Source organism: Monopterus albus, unplaced genomic scaffold (genome assembly GCF_001952655.1).
Source record: "Monopterus albus unplaced genomic scaffold, M_albus_1.0 scaffold54.1, whole genome shotgun sequence".
Lineage (NCBI taxonomy): Eukaryota > Metazoa > Chordata > Actinopteri > Synbranchiformes > Synbranchidae > Monopterus > Monopterus albus.
In genome coordinates, this window is record NW_018127934.1 from 1,352,605 (window position 1) to 1,369,662 (window position 17,058).

The 17,058-nt window shown below is 41.1% G+C and overlaps 1 protein-coding gene and 1 long non-coding RNA gene across 2 annotated transcripts; both read right to left on the reverse strand.

Annotated features, from left to right (window-relative positions):
* Positions 1-4,604: 4,604 nt before the first annotated feature.
* LOC109961320 (kinesin-like protein KIF28P) lies at positions 4,605-7,050 on the reverse strand. Its single transcript, XM_020602027.1, has 9 exons — positions 6,945-7,050; positions 6,760-6,820; positions 6,322-6,445; positions 6,088-6,223; positions 5,890-6,008; positions 5,598-5,705; positions 5,387-5,479; positions 5,038-5,069; positions 4,605-4,680 (listed from the first exon to the last, which is right to left on the reverse strand). Exons 1-9 carry the CDS (start codon positions 7,024-7,026, stop codon positions 4,605-4,607), a joined length of 831 nt encoding a protein of 276 aa, XP_020457683.1. The 5' UTR covers positions 7,027-7,050.
* Positions 7,051-11,955: 4,905 nt separating this feature from the next.
* On the reverse strand, positions 11,956-13,292 carry LOC109961286 (uncharacterized). The gene is made up of 3 exons (XR_002275116.1): positions 13,217-13,292; positions 12,186-12,711; positions 11,956-12,025 (listed from the first exon to the last, which is right to left on the reverse strand). It is a non-coding gene; the product is annotated as an uncharacterized LOC109961286 (long non-coding RNA).
* Between the last annotated feature and the right edge of the window lie 3,766 nt (positions 13,293-17,058).

A 17,058-nucleotide genomic window follows, 5' to 3' on the forward strand; every position in this document is an offset into this window, starting at 1 on the left:
ATCTGTGAAACAAGTTGCATATTAAATATGTAAGAGCTACATTCAAAATTCCTTTTTGCAAAGGACATCAGAGCTATAAACAGAATCCAGAGTGCTGGCCCCCCAAGCTCAATCAAGTCCCGGCCATTCCCAACAGTCAAAGCAGAGTGATCTTGCACTGTATGGCTTTCTCTTGCTACTTCCTCATCTCTGTAGGGATTAAAGCAGTCAAAATGTTCATATCACTGCCAGAAATTAGTCACTCAGGATTGTCTCTGATTGTTTTAGGAAATCAAGGAGAAAAAAAAAACAAACAAAAAAACACAAAGCATTAAAGATATTTTGTACTCTACTTTTCCTGAAAGCATTTGCACAGGCTAAAGAGTTCATTAATGCTGTTTTTGTTCTGAAGTGGGGGCCTCCGGAGACACCCAGACTCCCCAGGCTAGAGAAATGAAGGAAGGATAGGGGTATGCTGCAGTACAGCAGGAAACGGAGTACAATGCTAGTAGACAGATTAAAGAAGCTGGATTTCAAAGGCTTCTAATAACCTTTTAATGTAATGTGGCTTTATCCTTGAGAATTACATTGAACTGATATTTTCCATTTATCTTCACACAGCTGCTTTTGCTACTTAACTGGACTGTGAAATCTGTATTTGTGCTATAATTAGTATAATTATTTGCACAGTGGATCTGTAGAGGACTTATTCTGTGGCAATTTGACAAGACCTAATATCCATCAGGTAATAGTTCACTTCCACTGTAATGGCATTTTGCATAGCCACATGGTAAAAAAATTTACATTTCTGCAACAAGGAATAGTCACTGGCGACCACATTTGATATAATATCATGATGCTTTGAGCCCACTTCTGTGTTTTTGATGACATCAGTCTCTGAGGGAGGGCATTGGCTCAGTTTACACAGAAATCATTCAAACATGATCTGCACAAACGGGGCCGACGCCTGCAGTGGTTTCTCAAAGGGACAACATTTAGCAAAACGTACACCGCACAGATGTAGACATCAAATGCTCCCTGTTGAGTACAATCACACACACAAATAAAAATGTAATCAAGCAAATTGTGTGACAATGGCAATTTCTATGTATCCAATTTAACTTCAAATAGGATATAAAAGTGGCCCTCATGTCAATATTTATCTTGTTGCTCTCGGCGGCAGAAGCCCACAACTGAATCATACACGGGGAAGCTACAAGTGCATGTGTTACACATTATTTAACTATGCATGGTAGCCTAAGAGAAAAACAGGCACTTGAACTGGTACTGTATTCCCTACTTTCTCCAAAAACAGGAAATGATGAAGATGCCATCAGCTGCAATGACCAATGCAGCAAGCAGAGAGACACCCAGGAGCCACTTAAAGCACATTCTGCTTTTACAGCTTAACACCTCATTTCATACTGCAAACTTAACACCTGTGTGGGTGGAAACTTGTTTTAATTCACCTTTAGTATACTGTAAACTTAAATTATTTTTGTGCTAAAATGCTCAGTAAATTTCTATGAACAGTTAATCCATGACTGTATGACGGCACAGCAATCAGCACAGCGCAATAAACGGTAAAATCAGTCTGAAAGCTCTTCTGCTGTAATGTATACAGAAGTATTTATAAAAGCTCTCTTCCTCTCATTCCTTTCCTATTTTTGATGGCACACATTTCCTATATGAATGCACAAACTGTTTATTCTTATTCATTTTTAATGCTCTACTTTTTATTATTATTCACATTGTTACTTTCTCTTCCTGCTTCCTCAAAACACATTAAGAGCCTCTGTACCAGAATCAGATTCCTGCATAAACAAATACTTGGCAATTAAAGAAGATTCTGATGTATATACTCTATATGGATGTGTATTCACTGAGAGCTTAAACTCCAGAGATCAACTGGAATGTGTGAGCCTGTGGCTTTTAAGTGTGGACCTGTTGGTTTTAAGCATTATCATTATCTCTGGCCTTTGGTCTGCTGCATCAGAATGTCTACTGCCTTTGAGCCTTGAATGATGCATCTCACTGACAGCTGGCGAGATGAAAGGCTCCATTTTGAAATGGTTAGTGCTGGTATGCTCGACAGTCTGCCCTATATTCCTCCTCCTGTTAGCAACACTTAGCTAGACACATGAAAACCCCACTGCCATCTAGAGCCTGTTATCACACAAAAAGGCTGCTCTCTGACCATGGCACATTTCTGAGCATGTTACTGTCCATCATATTGTGTACAATTTACTTTGATGCTCATGGGGACTTGAAGTAAACAGGGACAAAATGCTAGGGATGGGCATTTAAAGCCAAAATGCTATTCGATATTCGCTGTGAAACTATTCGATAATTATTTGGAGACATAATTATAGCACTTTACTTCTAGCGTTGTCGTGTGTGCATGCTTCACATTTGAGTCTGTATAAAGATCTAACGGTCAAATGTACTATATGGGGTTTTGGCAAGGTCAGTATTTAAACGGCTGGCTCATACAGTGAGGAGAGGAGTGATGACTTTTCATCCTATGTATATTTTTTCCACTGTTCAAACATGGCATTAAGCAGATCATATTTCTACGGTATGTTCAGCCTAAACCGAGCATTAACAGTCTCTCCAGGACCATGTACTGAGAATATACCAGTCATAATAGTGATGGATAGAGCTACTTACTAAAAGGTACAGATGCATTTAATGGGCAGTCGAACATTTTAATGGTTATAGAAGCAACCCGGTGCCCTTCTCTAAGTGTTCACAACACCTCACTGAGCTATTAAATGCAACTAGAATGGAATTATAAAGGGAAGAACAAGGTCTGAAGAAAATTAGCACTCTAAATCCTCACCACGAAGAGCATCAATGGACAAACAGTGAAATGGTACAATTGTCTGCGTATCCTCCTGTGAATAATCTTCATCTGAACTAAATATTCTGTCAATGTAGATGTATTTCATTATTCCTAAACAAAGACACTCCAGGAGGGCCAAAGTTGACATATGGAGTATTAGGCTTCCGCCCACCTACATAATTCATTGAAGAGTTTCAGACAATTCTTCTACTTTATAAGAGCTAAAGGCAGAGAACTTGTGTGGTAGGTTGAAAACATCTAAGATAGACAAATCATTAATTAGAGACATTAATCATCATAAAACAGTTTTAACTACTAACTTGATCTATATTCATTGTAAACTCCGAGTAAATTGGTGATTTACATGAAGTAAACACACAGTAACTTGAATCATTTCCATCTCTTACTATCCAACAACTGTCCAGACAAAAATCAGACCTGGTCGGATGTAAGATAATACGCATACCTTCCGGCGGTGCATAAATGTTGTTGCTAACTTAATCAACCCAGGAAATCTTTCCGCATTTACAAGTACTGCATCTATACTCAGAGCAAGGTGGTGTCATTTATACAGTTAATCACTTTTGTGTTGATTCTGTTGGAGGCGCGTAATGTGTAGCAGCTGCTACAGCGGTGCTCTCAGCTGTCTGACACTGCATTAACAGAGCCTGAGGTAGCGGCTAAACCGGGACAACCCCCCCTCCGCAGAAACTCATGCTGCAGTGTTCAACAACACAACTGCAACTATTTCTTTCCTAGACGGCAAGGTGTTTCATTTTATAGTTGGTGCAGCCTGTACTGGGGCGCTTAGCAAACACGTTACCATCTCATTAAACAGCAAGAGGCACCATCTAGTAGTGCATCCGGGTTGCTACAGTAAAACTACAGTTAACCCCACATGTCCTCCTGTTTCTGCACTGTCAGGTAATTTTAATCAATTAAATTATTAAGGGCAATTAACCAGACATGATAGTCTAAACAAAATAAATCAAACAACAGAACAACTCTATTAGACAAAATGCTATAACTATTAGTACATGTTCATTTTATGACAGCAAATACATAAATAAGGAAATGTATAACAATGTGTAATGCATTTCACTTTGATCTAATCTTATTTAAGCATTTTAAATCCACACACACACACACACACACACCCCTCAGGCTAGATGCATAAACAATGCATACACTGTTTCCCACAAATAAACTTATTCTCATAAAAACAATTAGAAGTGAGAAAATGCACACTTCACACCATGCACACATATGGTCATACGATAAAAAGTACAAATGAGGTGAGGAACAGCCTATAGGAATACAACATTGTTCATCAAGGTTACTGACTAAACACATGGACATTTTGTAGTCTCTACAGAGATGTGCAAAATGCCTGTCGGTTGCGTCTCTACTGGTAGATGACAGTAGGAAGAGCAGGATGGGGAATGACATGCAACAAAGCAGAGGTGGAAAGGATCTACAGTAGTTATTTGTGGCTAGCTACCCTGCACAACCCACCAGATAAGCCACATAATAGCTCATTTTAACTAGCATTAACATCCTATTTTGTACATGTCCCATTGTAGAAGGCATAACTGGTGAATTCAGTTTACAAACAGTCCTGAAGTGTGCTTTGGTGACTTCTCTACACAGCTAGAACATTTGTAATTTATTTTCATGCTGTGTTACAAGGCTTTGGGAGATAATGCAGGCCATACAGCAGCTACAGACAGTGCTGCAGTGTTTGGAGACCAGAGACCTTCCAGGGCTCCAGACTAACATTTCATACTGATGGCAGTGGTGCCACCAAGTCTCTCAGATGGTAGGTGGCACTGGTGCCAGATTTGGTGGCACCACCTCTGTTTTACAACATAATGCAAAATAATCAGTATTTTTCATGAATAGTTTTAGATAACCTTACCATCCAAAGTGCATAGCCTACATTTAAAATAGCATGGGCTTCCTAGATAACTGGAAAACATTTTGGGGAAAACCTGGTCTGATTAGCAGAGACGGCATCCATCCCACTTTGGGTGGTGCGGCTCTCTTATCTAGAAATCTGGACGAGTTTGTTTTACAACCTAAATTATGACAACCCAGAGTTGAGTCCAGGATGCAGGGTCACAGTCTTACACGCCTCTCTGCTGTCTCCTTGCAGCTGCTACCCACCCAACGCTCCCAGTACCCCATAGAGACTGTGTCTGCCCCCCGCCCACGGTAAAGCAGATGTACACGGGCCCTGTGCTCTCTGACAGTAAGAACAGTGATTTTTTTTTTTTTTTTTTGGCTCTCTGACTCTGAAACAATTAGGAACTATTTGGAGTTATGAGGGGTGCCAAGCTAATCTAGACGTACCCAAGATTAAACATTAAATGGCTGGAAACGCAAAATGAACACCCATGGGGACTTTAAGTGAAAGTACCTTGTTACTTTCTACCACTGGCTTCTAGGTGTGCTGCTAAGAGTTGTATTGTTTGAGTTATGGTTGTAATTTTTGATTGTATAATATTCAAATTTCTAAAAAACAAAAAAAGAACATAAGCAATGTTCTTTCCATTTACTTACACTGTCTCCACTCTGCTCAGCCTGATGCTGCTGGTAGACCTCTTCCATCAGAAATTTACGGTTCACAAACTTGGCCTTGGACCACATCCACACCTGGGGAGGCAGTGAAAAAGTCATCAAAAATAAAATTTCAAGAAACCTAAATTGAAGTTTCAATTTAAAAAACATGCATATGCGTCTGAGAGTGACAAAGACAGACAGCCAAACTGACCTGCTTTTTACCCACAGAGGTGACTCTGACCACAGTCTCCTTCTCTAGGTCGTGTCCTTTTGGATCTGACAATGCCAGATTCTTGATCTCCAACTTAAATTCCACCCCCTCCAAATATGACAGACAATAAAAAGCTGGTGTTTTTTCATTTCTTATACATGAACTATAACTGCCTGCAGTAAGAACATATTAACAGAAAGGGACTGTTTCTGTAGGCTTCATAAAAACCAGAGAAGGGACAACGTCAGTGTGAGTGAATCTGAACATCTGCAGCACATCAGCTCCATGTCACCTTGTTAAGCTCCTGGCTCATCTGGTTGGCTTCAGCTACCATGGGCATCAGTTCGATGTAGTCGTAGAAAACAGCCAGCAGACTGGGGTCTGTCTGACTGGACCCAGCGCTGGACTCACCTGAACACAAAACACGTGAATCAGTTTTCTCCAGAAAGTAATCTTCCTTTACGACCAGCTACTGATTTTCCCCACTCACCCAGGTGGATGCCCTCAGCAGCCGCCAGTTCAGACTGGAAGAAGTCATAGTCGTAGCGGCTCCAGTCGTCCACGCCCCTCTCAGAGGGAAAACCAATGAACAGGTAGGTGCAGTTGGAGCCAAGAATGAGGCGGTCCTACAGGGAGATGATGAGAAAACGCTGAGAAAAAAATCATGTGTGTAGTTAACAGCCGCTCACGCAGTCATATCAGGAAGTGTGTGTTTAAGACCAACCAAGTGCTGCAGCTCAGTTGTCTCGGAAACAGTACTGCCATTCACAGTGACCTTTGACCCTGCCAGTGGGGTCAGTGTTACCTGGCGTTGTTCATTCTTAAACACAGCATGACGCTCCTGGATCCTAACAATCACACACATGCAAACACAAATGAGGGCGTATAAACTCAGAGATGCACAAAAAGACAGTTCTAATAAGCAACAGTTGCGTCTGAACATTAAGCCTGAAAAAATATACATATAATTATCTTAACGTGCTTAATCTTTAAAATGGTCGCAGGGCCTGCAGACTATCCCAGCATTCACTGGGTGGAATGAAAGAAAACAGCCAGTATATTATTCATATTACTTGTAGATGTCATGCATAGACATCTTGGTGTCTCTAATCTCACACACGCTGGGTTTGTGCTGTTCTGTCGTTCCCTGATGAAAACTCACCCTAGCCCCTTGACAGAGATGCACCTTGGAGAGGAGTCACACAGGCCGACCTCCCATTCACCTGTAGGACAAAATAGCACTAATGGGTGGTAATCAACATAGTGAATACCTCTCTCTAAAAGGTTAACTGAACTTGAGAGGGAGCTTTTCAGCAAATACAAAGAGACGAATTCAGACAGACAGACCTTCCTGGATGAAAAGCTTGATCACCCCAGACAGCTGAGCATCCTCGTTGATGTTCAGGATGTAGGGATGCATCTGCATCATCCTCCTCTCCTGACAGTGAGGACAGACAGAGATGTCGTGAAGGGAAACAAGAAGAGGCAGTTAAGAGCTGACAAACATCCACGAGTCCATGTGCAAAGATGCATTTATACACTGTGGTGGTTAAAACAAACAAGCTACAGTTAATATGCAATATGTAATAGAATACAGTGAGTGTATAGATTACATGTAGTTACTATATTAAGCATGTCTTAAAGACATAAAGGCCTGGATGACCTGCAACTTCTTACTTCTAAACTCTGACAAAACTGAAGTCATTGTGCTTGGGCCTGGAAACCTTAGAAATCTGCTGTCTAATCATATAGTTACTTTAGATGACATAGCTCTTGCCTCCAGTACTACTGTGAGGAACCTTGGAGTCATCTTTGATCAGAATATGTCCTTTAAATCACACATAAACCAAGTCTCTAGATCTGCCTTCTTTCACCTGCACAATATTGCAAAAATCAGGAGCATCCTGTCTCAAAGTGATGCTGAAAAACTGGTCCATGCATTTGTTAACTCCAGGGTGAAGTACTGCAACTCTTTACTATCAGGATGTCCCAATAATTCCCTAAATAGCCTCCAGTTAATCCAAAATGCTGCAGCCAGAGTACTGACAGGAACTAGCAAGAGAGATCATATCTCTCCCATATTAGCTTCTCTCCACTGGCTCCCTGTAAAATTCAGAATAGAATTTAAAATCCTTCTCCTAACATACAAAGCCCTTAATGACAAGGCTCCATCGTATCTTAAAGACCTCGTAGAGCCTTATCATCCTAACAGAGCACTTCGCTCTCAGAGTGCAGGTTTATTTGTGGTTCCTAGAGTCCACAGAAGCAGAATGGGAGGCAGAGCCTTTAGCTATCAAGCTCCTCTCCTATGGAACCAACTCCCAGTCTCAGTTCGGGAGCCGGGCACACTCTCTACCTTTAAGATTAGACTTAAGACGTTCCTTTTTGATAAAGCTTATACTTAGGGCTGGATCGGGTGACCCTGAGCCTTCCCTTAATTATGCTGCTATAGGCCTAGGCTGCTGGGGGGCCCCATGATGCTCTGAGTTTCTTTATGCTGCTATAGGCCTAGGCTGCTGGGGGGCCCAATGATGCTCTGAGTTTCTCTCCCCTATCCTCTCCTCTCTCTCCCTATGCTTCTATATGCCACCATTACACATTACTAACTTTGTGTCTCCTCTCTCCCGTAGTGTGTCCTCTCTTTCTCCCTGTACCTTTCTACAGGTTGCCCTGGAGCTCTGTGTCCCTGACAAGCAGTCACCAGACACATCGACCTAATCAGTGTTTGATTGTTTGTTTTGTCTTGTTGCTTTTCTTCTTTTATCTCTCTTCTTTTGTCTCTCCTCTATCCACTCACCCCAACCGGTCGAGGCAGAAGGCCGCCCACCAAGAGCCGGGGTCTCTCAGAAGTTGCTTCCGTTAAAGGGAGTTTTTTCCTCCCCACTGTCACCCAGTGCTTGCTCAAGGGGGATTTGTTGGGTTTTCCCTATGTAATAATATTGATAACAGTAAGGTCTAGACCTTACTTTGTAAAGTGTCCTGAGATGACTTTTGTTGTGATTTGGCGCTATACAAATAAAATTTAATTTGATTTGATTTGATTTATAATGAAATTCAGAGATAGAGGGAGACTTGTAAAAGGGAAGTAAAAGGGAAAAGTCACTTCTGGAACAGGTTTCCAGCTCTTTTTACATAGTCATTGTAGTGTTCTATAGCCTGGCAGGCAACATGATGATAATGATGACGATGATTAGGCTATTATATTTTAACTGAAGTATAAACTGATGAAGTGCGCAAATGCTTTGCAGCTTGTGTACGTGATTTACTTGTAGCTTGTTTTCTGCTCTTTGGCGATATCTGTGTTGGACTTCATGCACATTTCAGCTCTCTCAGTCACCTGGCTAGTGCCAACTCATTTCTAAAGTTACTAGTAGCCATCTACTTCAAGAAGGATCGATGGTGGGTTTCGGCCACTACAAGCTTCAAATTGGGACTTGACTAGACGTGAGTGGCACATATGCATGACGTGTCTGACCTGTTCAATTCACACTGACTCCAACCTCCAAGCAACAATAGCAGTATGTTAGCAGGAGGACAGCGAGGTCTTCAGGCTGACAGACATCAGAAATGTACTGGACAAAAATAATTTTCATATAAGCTCAGCAGCAGCATTTATATGTTCTAATTTATTTATTTTATTAATTTCCCATTTGGCACACAGTGACACCAGGAGCCTGTCCAACACATAAAAAGGCCAACAGGTGGTCTACCTGGTTTAACAGGTGATCTACCTGGTTTAAGCAGCTGTCTGCGGCGATTACACTTCAAATGTGACAAAGAAAAAAAAAAACTTGAAGCATAAAAAGGGGCCCTGGGATGACACGCGTGTCTCAGAGGCAGTGTGGATTGACACATTTGATAGACTGGAAGTCTCTGCCTCTTGGGACGGGTGAGTGACAGACCTGCAGATAAACGCTGCAATGACAGCATCACAGAGATTGTTACATCTGTCCGCTATTTTTTACAGTGAGAGGATCGTTTGTGCTTAACCTGTTTATTTTGCAGTCACACCTAGTGCGACCTCTAAGAAGAGTCGGTTGGACCTTAAAATAGATTTGGTCACAAAATGCAGCTCGAGTAGCAACTAGTCTAGAGCCCTACCTTCTCTCCCTTTGCTTCTCTTGCCGTTATTCTTCCTATTTCTTCTGTCTGCTTGTTCCCAGTCTCCTTGACACCTATGGCTCATAATTATTAGGTTGTGGTTTGTTATATGCATATGGCCTATACATTTAGTGTTTTCAGTGTCAAAAACAGCATAGTGATCTAGATTTCCTTTTGTTAAACTGGACCTAATTTAGCCGCTGTCCCCTTTGTGACATTTCAACCAATTTGTATTTTCTGGGGCAGACATACTGTACACCTCTCTTACAAAAACAACTCCAAATGTTGCTCTAGTTTAAATATAGATGCAGTATGTTTGTTTGTTTTTTCAAAAATCTAGTCTCTACATCATTTTCCTACACATTAATTCACCAGAATTGCAAACCTGCAACTTTAAAGTGAACTTTATTGCCTTTGAAATTGAAAGCACAAACCTAGAGTACCAAGGGAACAAAAGCACAGACTAGCGCTGATGCAAACACCACTCAAAAAAAAAACGCCCATGCATCAACTCAGGCGCTGCTTACTGTGATGATAAAATGCCAACCCTGGAGTCACCACAACCCCCTCATAAAATCTGGCTTGTACCAACACTACAGTCAGTGCGTGTGTGTGTGTGTGTGGGCATTCCTGCAGTTAGATTTATTGGATTTGGGGATCACTCCTGCTGTGCGCTCTGTCGTGCGAGTGAGCTTAACTCAGTTTCTCTGTGTGAAGCTGGCAACGCTCTGGACTGACCTTGCAGTGAAGGTGTCATTATGCAGAGTTGCTGTCATTACTCAATTAGACAGAATTAGGCACTGGCTAACGTGACAGTAGCATGCTGTGAAAACTGACTCAGAATTTGATTCTAGGCTGGGTGTATGTAATTAGTCACAACAGGTCTATTTTTATGGGACGATAAAGCCTTAGGATATTTCCAAACCTGCATCTCTCAGTAGCAAAAAATAAATACAATAAAAATCACGTTGCTCAAATAAGCAGTGCAGTTAATGGAGTCCTAGGTGAGGTTACATACTGTTATAACCCTTTTCAGGCCAGTGACACAAATTGAACCTGTGTCAATCCCAGTTGATCAACATGCAACATCTAAGCTGGGCTGAACACAGATTGACACAGGCTGGGTTTAACAAACAGGCATTTCTATTTGGGATGGCTATTTAATTGAATGTTACTGGCATTTAAACAACATTAATCAAAGCACTCAGAAGGTCTATAAGGGGAACAGAGAAAGCACCGTCTGTGACACTATGGGCATTGGCAAAGAAAAACGACTAATACAAACCTGCGATAACTCAGTAACACGGCGGACTGACGCTCCCACCTGACATTTTGAAGTCAACAAAACAACACGGCACTCACGGCAAAGGGGAGAGCAGCTAGTTCTTTGTTTAAATATTTATCTACAGATGTGGCATTTCCACCCACCAGCGTTATGCCATATTCTGTGACCTGCCAGATTCTGTGACACGTAGCAGTGCAATGAGGAGTTCCCTTTCTGGTAACGTTAAGAAGATAAACGCATGCAAAACATCAGCAATAGATTCTATTTAATTTGATAAATGAAAAAGTAGAACATATATTCTTTTCACTGTGCTGTTTTTACTGTAACTTCCACAGCGGCAACACAGCTCCCAGTAAGGAGCAGAAGGAAAATAAATGAGGCATGCGTCCTGCATCATAAATGCATTTACTGTACAAAAAAGGTAGCAGTGTCTGGTTTTCATAAGTGGTTAAGCAGTGGAGTCAGTACTCCTTTTTTGTGTTAAGCCTTCTTTATCTAGGTCAGCATGCTCAAACATTAGAGCAAAAATAAACGCCAAAGTAAAAGCACCCATTATGCAATGAATGATCTACCACATTATATGTAGTGGGGAAAAAACAGAAATAGTGAAATAGAGTACAAGTACCTCAAACCTATAAGCTACTTGAGTAAATGTACATAGTTACTTTAGACAAGTGCTTGGATGTGGAGGTCATCAAACAACTGGCAGTTCAGTTAACACACAGGTTAAGAAGCTGCTGAACAGCAAGTTTTTAAAAACACAACTCTATCCGACCAGGCCAAATATTAGAATGCACAATTCAATCCAGCAGCAAACAACTCAACACAGAATGGAAAAGAGATACTGAGCTGAAACACTGCAATCCACAAGTCAGACCAGGGACAGAAACAGGAGCAGGGCTGGCAAAGCAGGAGTGCAAACTATGGCATATGCTGACGTTAGCTTCTGGACAGCAGTGTCCATAACTGTCCCTCTGGCTTGTCTGGGTTCATGTGGTAGATTTGGCAATTATACTTGTCTTGGCGTCATTACATCAAGTAACTATGGATTTTAAAGAGATCCAAGGTTTTAACAAGCAGCACCCTTTCACAACAAAAGTGGACCACAAACAAAAATAGGAGGCTCACTTCAGCATTGTTTATCACAACAACAACAACAATAGCAATAACAATAACAATAATAATAATAAATCTTTACTCACCATTAAAGTTGTTGTCCATACATTGGTCACTGCTCCAGGGTCTCAGTAGTAACTGGACCCTCTGTGTGTGAAGTCCGTCCAGGTTGGCTTCGTTTTCTTGGTCTTGGACTTTTACCACGTCCTAATGAAAGGTGAGTTCATTGGTGACGTTAACGCCGCGGCTGGAACACTGTGTGTGAGGTCCCAACACTGTTTCAGCTGGTTCTTACACCACAACGCGTCGACCACACAACACCGGACTGACCTTGTATATACGGTACATCTCATTTGGTTTGTCAGCCGCAAACTCTGTGAAACCAGCAGCCGTGGGAGATGGAGGCCGTGGGGGCTGACGGGCCTAATTAGTCCCGGTCTGTCTCTAAAGTTGGCTTTTCCTCACTCCTTCCTTTCCTTCCTTTCCTTCAGGTGTTGCTATATCTGTCGTCCAGGCTGGTGTATACTCAGGGACGGTGTTTGTCGTCTTTACCAAGTTTAGACACTTAGTGCGTATTATCCACTTCCTGTTACGGTTATAATTGATTATCACCTGGGGGAACAAAGTGGCACAATGTGACTTCCGCCCCAACTTCCCGAAGAAACTGGAATTTATTCATTCATGAATTTATAAAGGTTTTCATGCAGATGTGCAGCTCAGAAGTCATTCATGGATTAAAACGATGTAAAATGAGGGGAGAAAAAACCCTCAATAGTAATAAATGATACCAAAGAATTACTTAAAATAGACTATTACTTGTGTAGCAGCTGCTACCCCAAATTAGAAGTAACCATGAGGTTGACATTTTGTGTAACAAACTGTAAAAAGTTTGTTGATCCTTTAATTTTTGATTTATCATCATCATTGGGTCAGATTTTTAATCTATCCATGCTTTGGTTTTGTGCCTAAATGGCTGTGAAACAATATTCCTATCAGCATCAACCTTAGTGGTAACTGGCAAATGTAAAGATCCTAAAACACTAAAGATATTCTACATGGTAACATCAGCATGTTATTGTCATTGTGAACATTTCAGCATTCTGATATTATTTAGTACCTGGAACAAGACACTGCTCACAGAGCTGCTGCTGTGGTGGTAGAATCTTAGTCTTGCCACATGTGCCTATATTATGTACTTGCTTTTCTTTTCTGGGGGCCTTAGGCATTCACTGCCTTCCAGGCCAATGCCTTTCAGTATGTGAATGGTTCTGCCTGATCAGAAAAACTCATTATTTGATGAAACATTAAAACAAGTCGTATTATATTACAGCTTGATTTATATCAGTAGTTTTCTGTTTTATTGTTTTTACAACTTAAAAACCCATAAAAAGCTGCTGACCAAGCAGAGAAATGTTTAAAATTTCATCAGTCAGACACTTCCTATCCACTCTTTAACCTCTGTGAAAGCACGGCCTCCCATATGGACAAATGTAGACTCCAGTAGATGAGCTCTTCATGTGCCCACTGTAGGGACATTAATTGTTGGAAAGTAGGGAAATGACCCTTGCATATAATCTGTGGGAGAAATTATTTTCCTTCTGATTGGCCAAGGCCCAGGCTTAGTAAAGGTCACACTCTCTTTCCTTATTCAATTACAGACAGGCATAAATCATCCCTCTTCTCCAGCCATTTTGGGCAACTGTTGACCACTTTTTATGACCTTGTTCAAATATGCAAAGGGTATTTTACTCTTTGCCACTTGCCCTTGCTCTGTGTACTTTAAACAGTGACAGCTTCAGCTCATTAAGGTACCATCTGGTGTAATCCAAAATAAAAGAAAGCGTTCGATAGTGTGCACGCTGCCAACAGGGCCTAATAATCTTCTCAGTTAGTTGTAACTGAATACTGCATTGTAGAGGTAGCAGTCTTGCTAAAACGTTTTAAAAGTGCATCACATGTGAAATAAAAGATTTAGGAGCCTATGAATGGGTGTTAAATAAAGCTGACATACTGGATTTGGAGCTATGAGGATAATAGTGATGTGTTTACCAGCAGTGCAAAAGATTGGTTTCGAGTTTGACACATTGCAGTTGAATCTGCAAAGCTGGAACTAACAATCTGAAGAGGTGGTGTTAATTAAAAATAATAAGCTGCAGCAGCTGTGCATGTACCAGTCATATGCTGTGAGCTATTATCAACTTTTATCACAGCTTAACATAACATTATTCCATATTCACGTTTCAGCCTTGTTGAGACGCAAAAGCCTTCAAACAAAATGGTTTGCATGTAACTAAGCACACAGCTCTTATAGCCGAAGAAAACAATATCATCTTCAAATTCAAAGTATCACCTACTATGCAGCAATGCACATGGTATTGATCCTCTCAGCAACAAAGCAAATAAGAGTATTTTCCAAAATGTCAAACTCTTCTTTAATTGGGATATTTTGTTAGGGTCTGTTGGCCAGTGAGGGTCGTACAGTTTACAGACCAAAGAACATGTGGAACAACTCTGTTTTTTTTTTTTGCTCCATCTGCAAGTGATATGATTGAAAGTGGCACAAACGCTATTAAATGAATTTAAATGGAGTTTATTTTGAATGTGTGGCAAGAGTTCTCCAAAGTTTGTTCATTTACAAAAAGAATCTGACTAAAACTGGGTAAAGACAACAAGCCCAGACCATTTCCTAGTAAGTAATTGATAGGTGAACCATTGATCTTACTGTATGTTTATGTTTGGCTTACTGTTGCTGGCTGACCACAAACAACAATAATAACAATTAGACTATACTGTGTTTACTGCTAAAACTGTGAGTCATCAATTAAAAACTGCCTAAATGTTCTAACTGAAGAGTATAATTAAGAGTCAGTATTAAATTGATACTGAACAAACAGCAAACAGTGAAGTTAGTTTTCCCGTCTCTGACAGCATCAGACCAACACAGCACACATGCACACCTGTGCTGCAACAACCTTCTTTAAACCTGTTTTCCAAAAAGTGTGACAAGAAGGGCCCGGGCTAGGTATCACACACACACACACACACACACACACACACTGCCCATCTCTCACTCTCCTCCACTGACACCACTGAAACTGACAAAGTAACAGACCCCCCCAGATCCCTGAACTGTCCATCACTCTAAAGGTCAGCACAACACTATGACCCTGGTCCCCTTCCAAACTCATGCCCCCTGCAGTCCACTGTCCTTTACACCTGGAGACAGCACCATGGCCCCTGACCTCACTACCTGTCCATCACTGCCACCCAGGTGAGAAGATAATTGGTGAGGCTCTGCCCAAGCAAAGCAGCTACCACTGATAACACAGAACATGTACTAACCAGCCAGTAGTGCTTTTACAGCGCCCGTTCCACAGAAATATATGAGAACATTATGAAGGCTTTTCTGGAGGATGGTGCTGCAGGACCTCAGCCCTTATGGACTCCGGGGATTTGCTTTAGTTTGCATGACACACACAAGTACATACTGTAGGGCTTTATTTAAACATGGCTGAACTGCTGTGTGTGAATTTGGACCTCAGATATAATATCCAATACATTTCCTTCATGATCTGTGGAGATATGTAGGATGACTATGGATGCTACATCGTGTGGGCCACAAAGAAACATTTGCACAATAATTGCATGGTTGCATGGTAGTGCAACAAAGACATTTTGATGCACTACCATGATGCGTATTTGCAGACCAGCTATTGTTGCTTTGTGAGTGTCCCTATGTACATCACCAAGTGTCGAGAGCATGCTATAATGTTTTGTGAAGATGTGAGGATGAATTTTGCTGTGCCACTGTGACCAGGCCAAAAGACCTTTCTCAGCTGTGAATGTCCCAGTTTGTGCTCTTCATATTCTCTAAGAGACTGAGACATTGTGCCCCGGGAATGGCCAGATTATCGCCTGTCTGCCAGGATAACACTTTTGCTTTAATCACTGGCTGTATGGCCAAAACCCATTTACATCCTCCAAGTCTGAATTTTCAGATTGAAAACATAGAACGAGCCAGGCAGTGGAGTCTGAATCTGGGCAGCCACACTGAAATGCCATGCCCACTTAACCTCCTCAGACACTTTCAAGGAGTTGAGTTGGCGCTGAAGGAAGCATGCAAAACAGTTACTGGCACAAGGGTTTAAAAGGAGCATTGAATGTGTGTATATGTATGTGTGTTACCCAGACTTTTGCAGACTATATTCTGGCATTGAGACAGATGTTGATGTAGCAGAAATGACTACACTTTATTAATATTAATTTAATATCTCTTATATTTTAATACCTAATTAGATTAGGGCACCAAGTGCCTTTTATAGTGGCCTACACTCTAATGATTAATTTATTAATACGTTATTAATTCAGTCTTGATTTGAAAGCAAGGAATTGTGCAGTTCATTGACCTAGTTAGTGGAAATAAAAGAGACCAAAGATGACATGGCCAGTTCTAAGCTAAATAAATTTATTTCCAATACGTACAGCAAGGAAAATGATTGAGATGAAAAATGCAATGAAATGGTACATTTGTAACAAAGATGGATCAGACCAGGAATTACTGGTCTACTGTCGGTTGTTTGCGATGGTGGGAGAACGAGTTAAAATGGTCTAAAATTAAGCAAACTTTTAGATCAAAATTCTGGGGCTTGGTCATGAATTTGGAGAGGAGAATCAGTTTCTATAGGTTAGAGACTTTAAGTAATACTATGGTTTTCATGAGACAACAGTTTGCCAGGGTGCACTTAGCTTTTAACAGGGCTCATGTGGCCGGGGAAGGAGAAGCACTGGTTTCTACCCTTTCTCAAGTTCTCAAGTTCCAAGATGGTTCTGAGGTGGGGGCTAAAACATAATCAGAAAAGGAAGGAGTGAGTATTAAGCCGAGTATTATGACTGTCTCTCCTCATTCCAATGTGTCCTGTTGAGATAGGGAGGTTAGATAAGAGTGAGATGGTCCCAGTG

Bases quoted from the DNA above. Each gene is read 5' to 3' on its own strand.
- LOC109961320 (XM_020602027.1), bottom strand. From the start codon at position 7,026: ATGATGCAGATGCATCCCTACATCCTGAACATCAACGAGGATGCTCAG. The intron at 6,009-6,087 runs GTGAGTGGGGAA...TTTTGTGTTCAG, and splicing joins TGCTGAGGGCATCCACCTGG to GTGAGTCCAGCGCTGGGTCC. The intron at 4,681-5,037 runs GTGGGCGGGGGG...GTTGTAAAACAG, and splicing joins CCGTGTACATCTGCTTTACC to AGGTGGTGCCACCAAATCTG.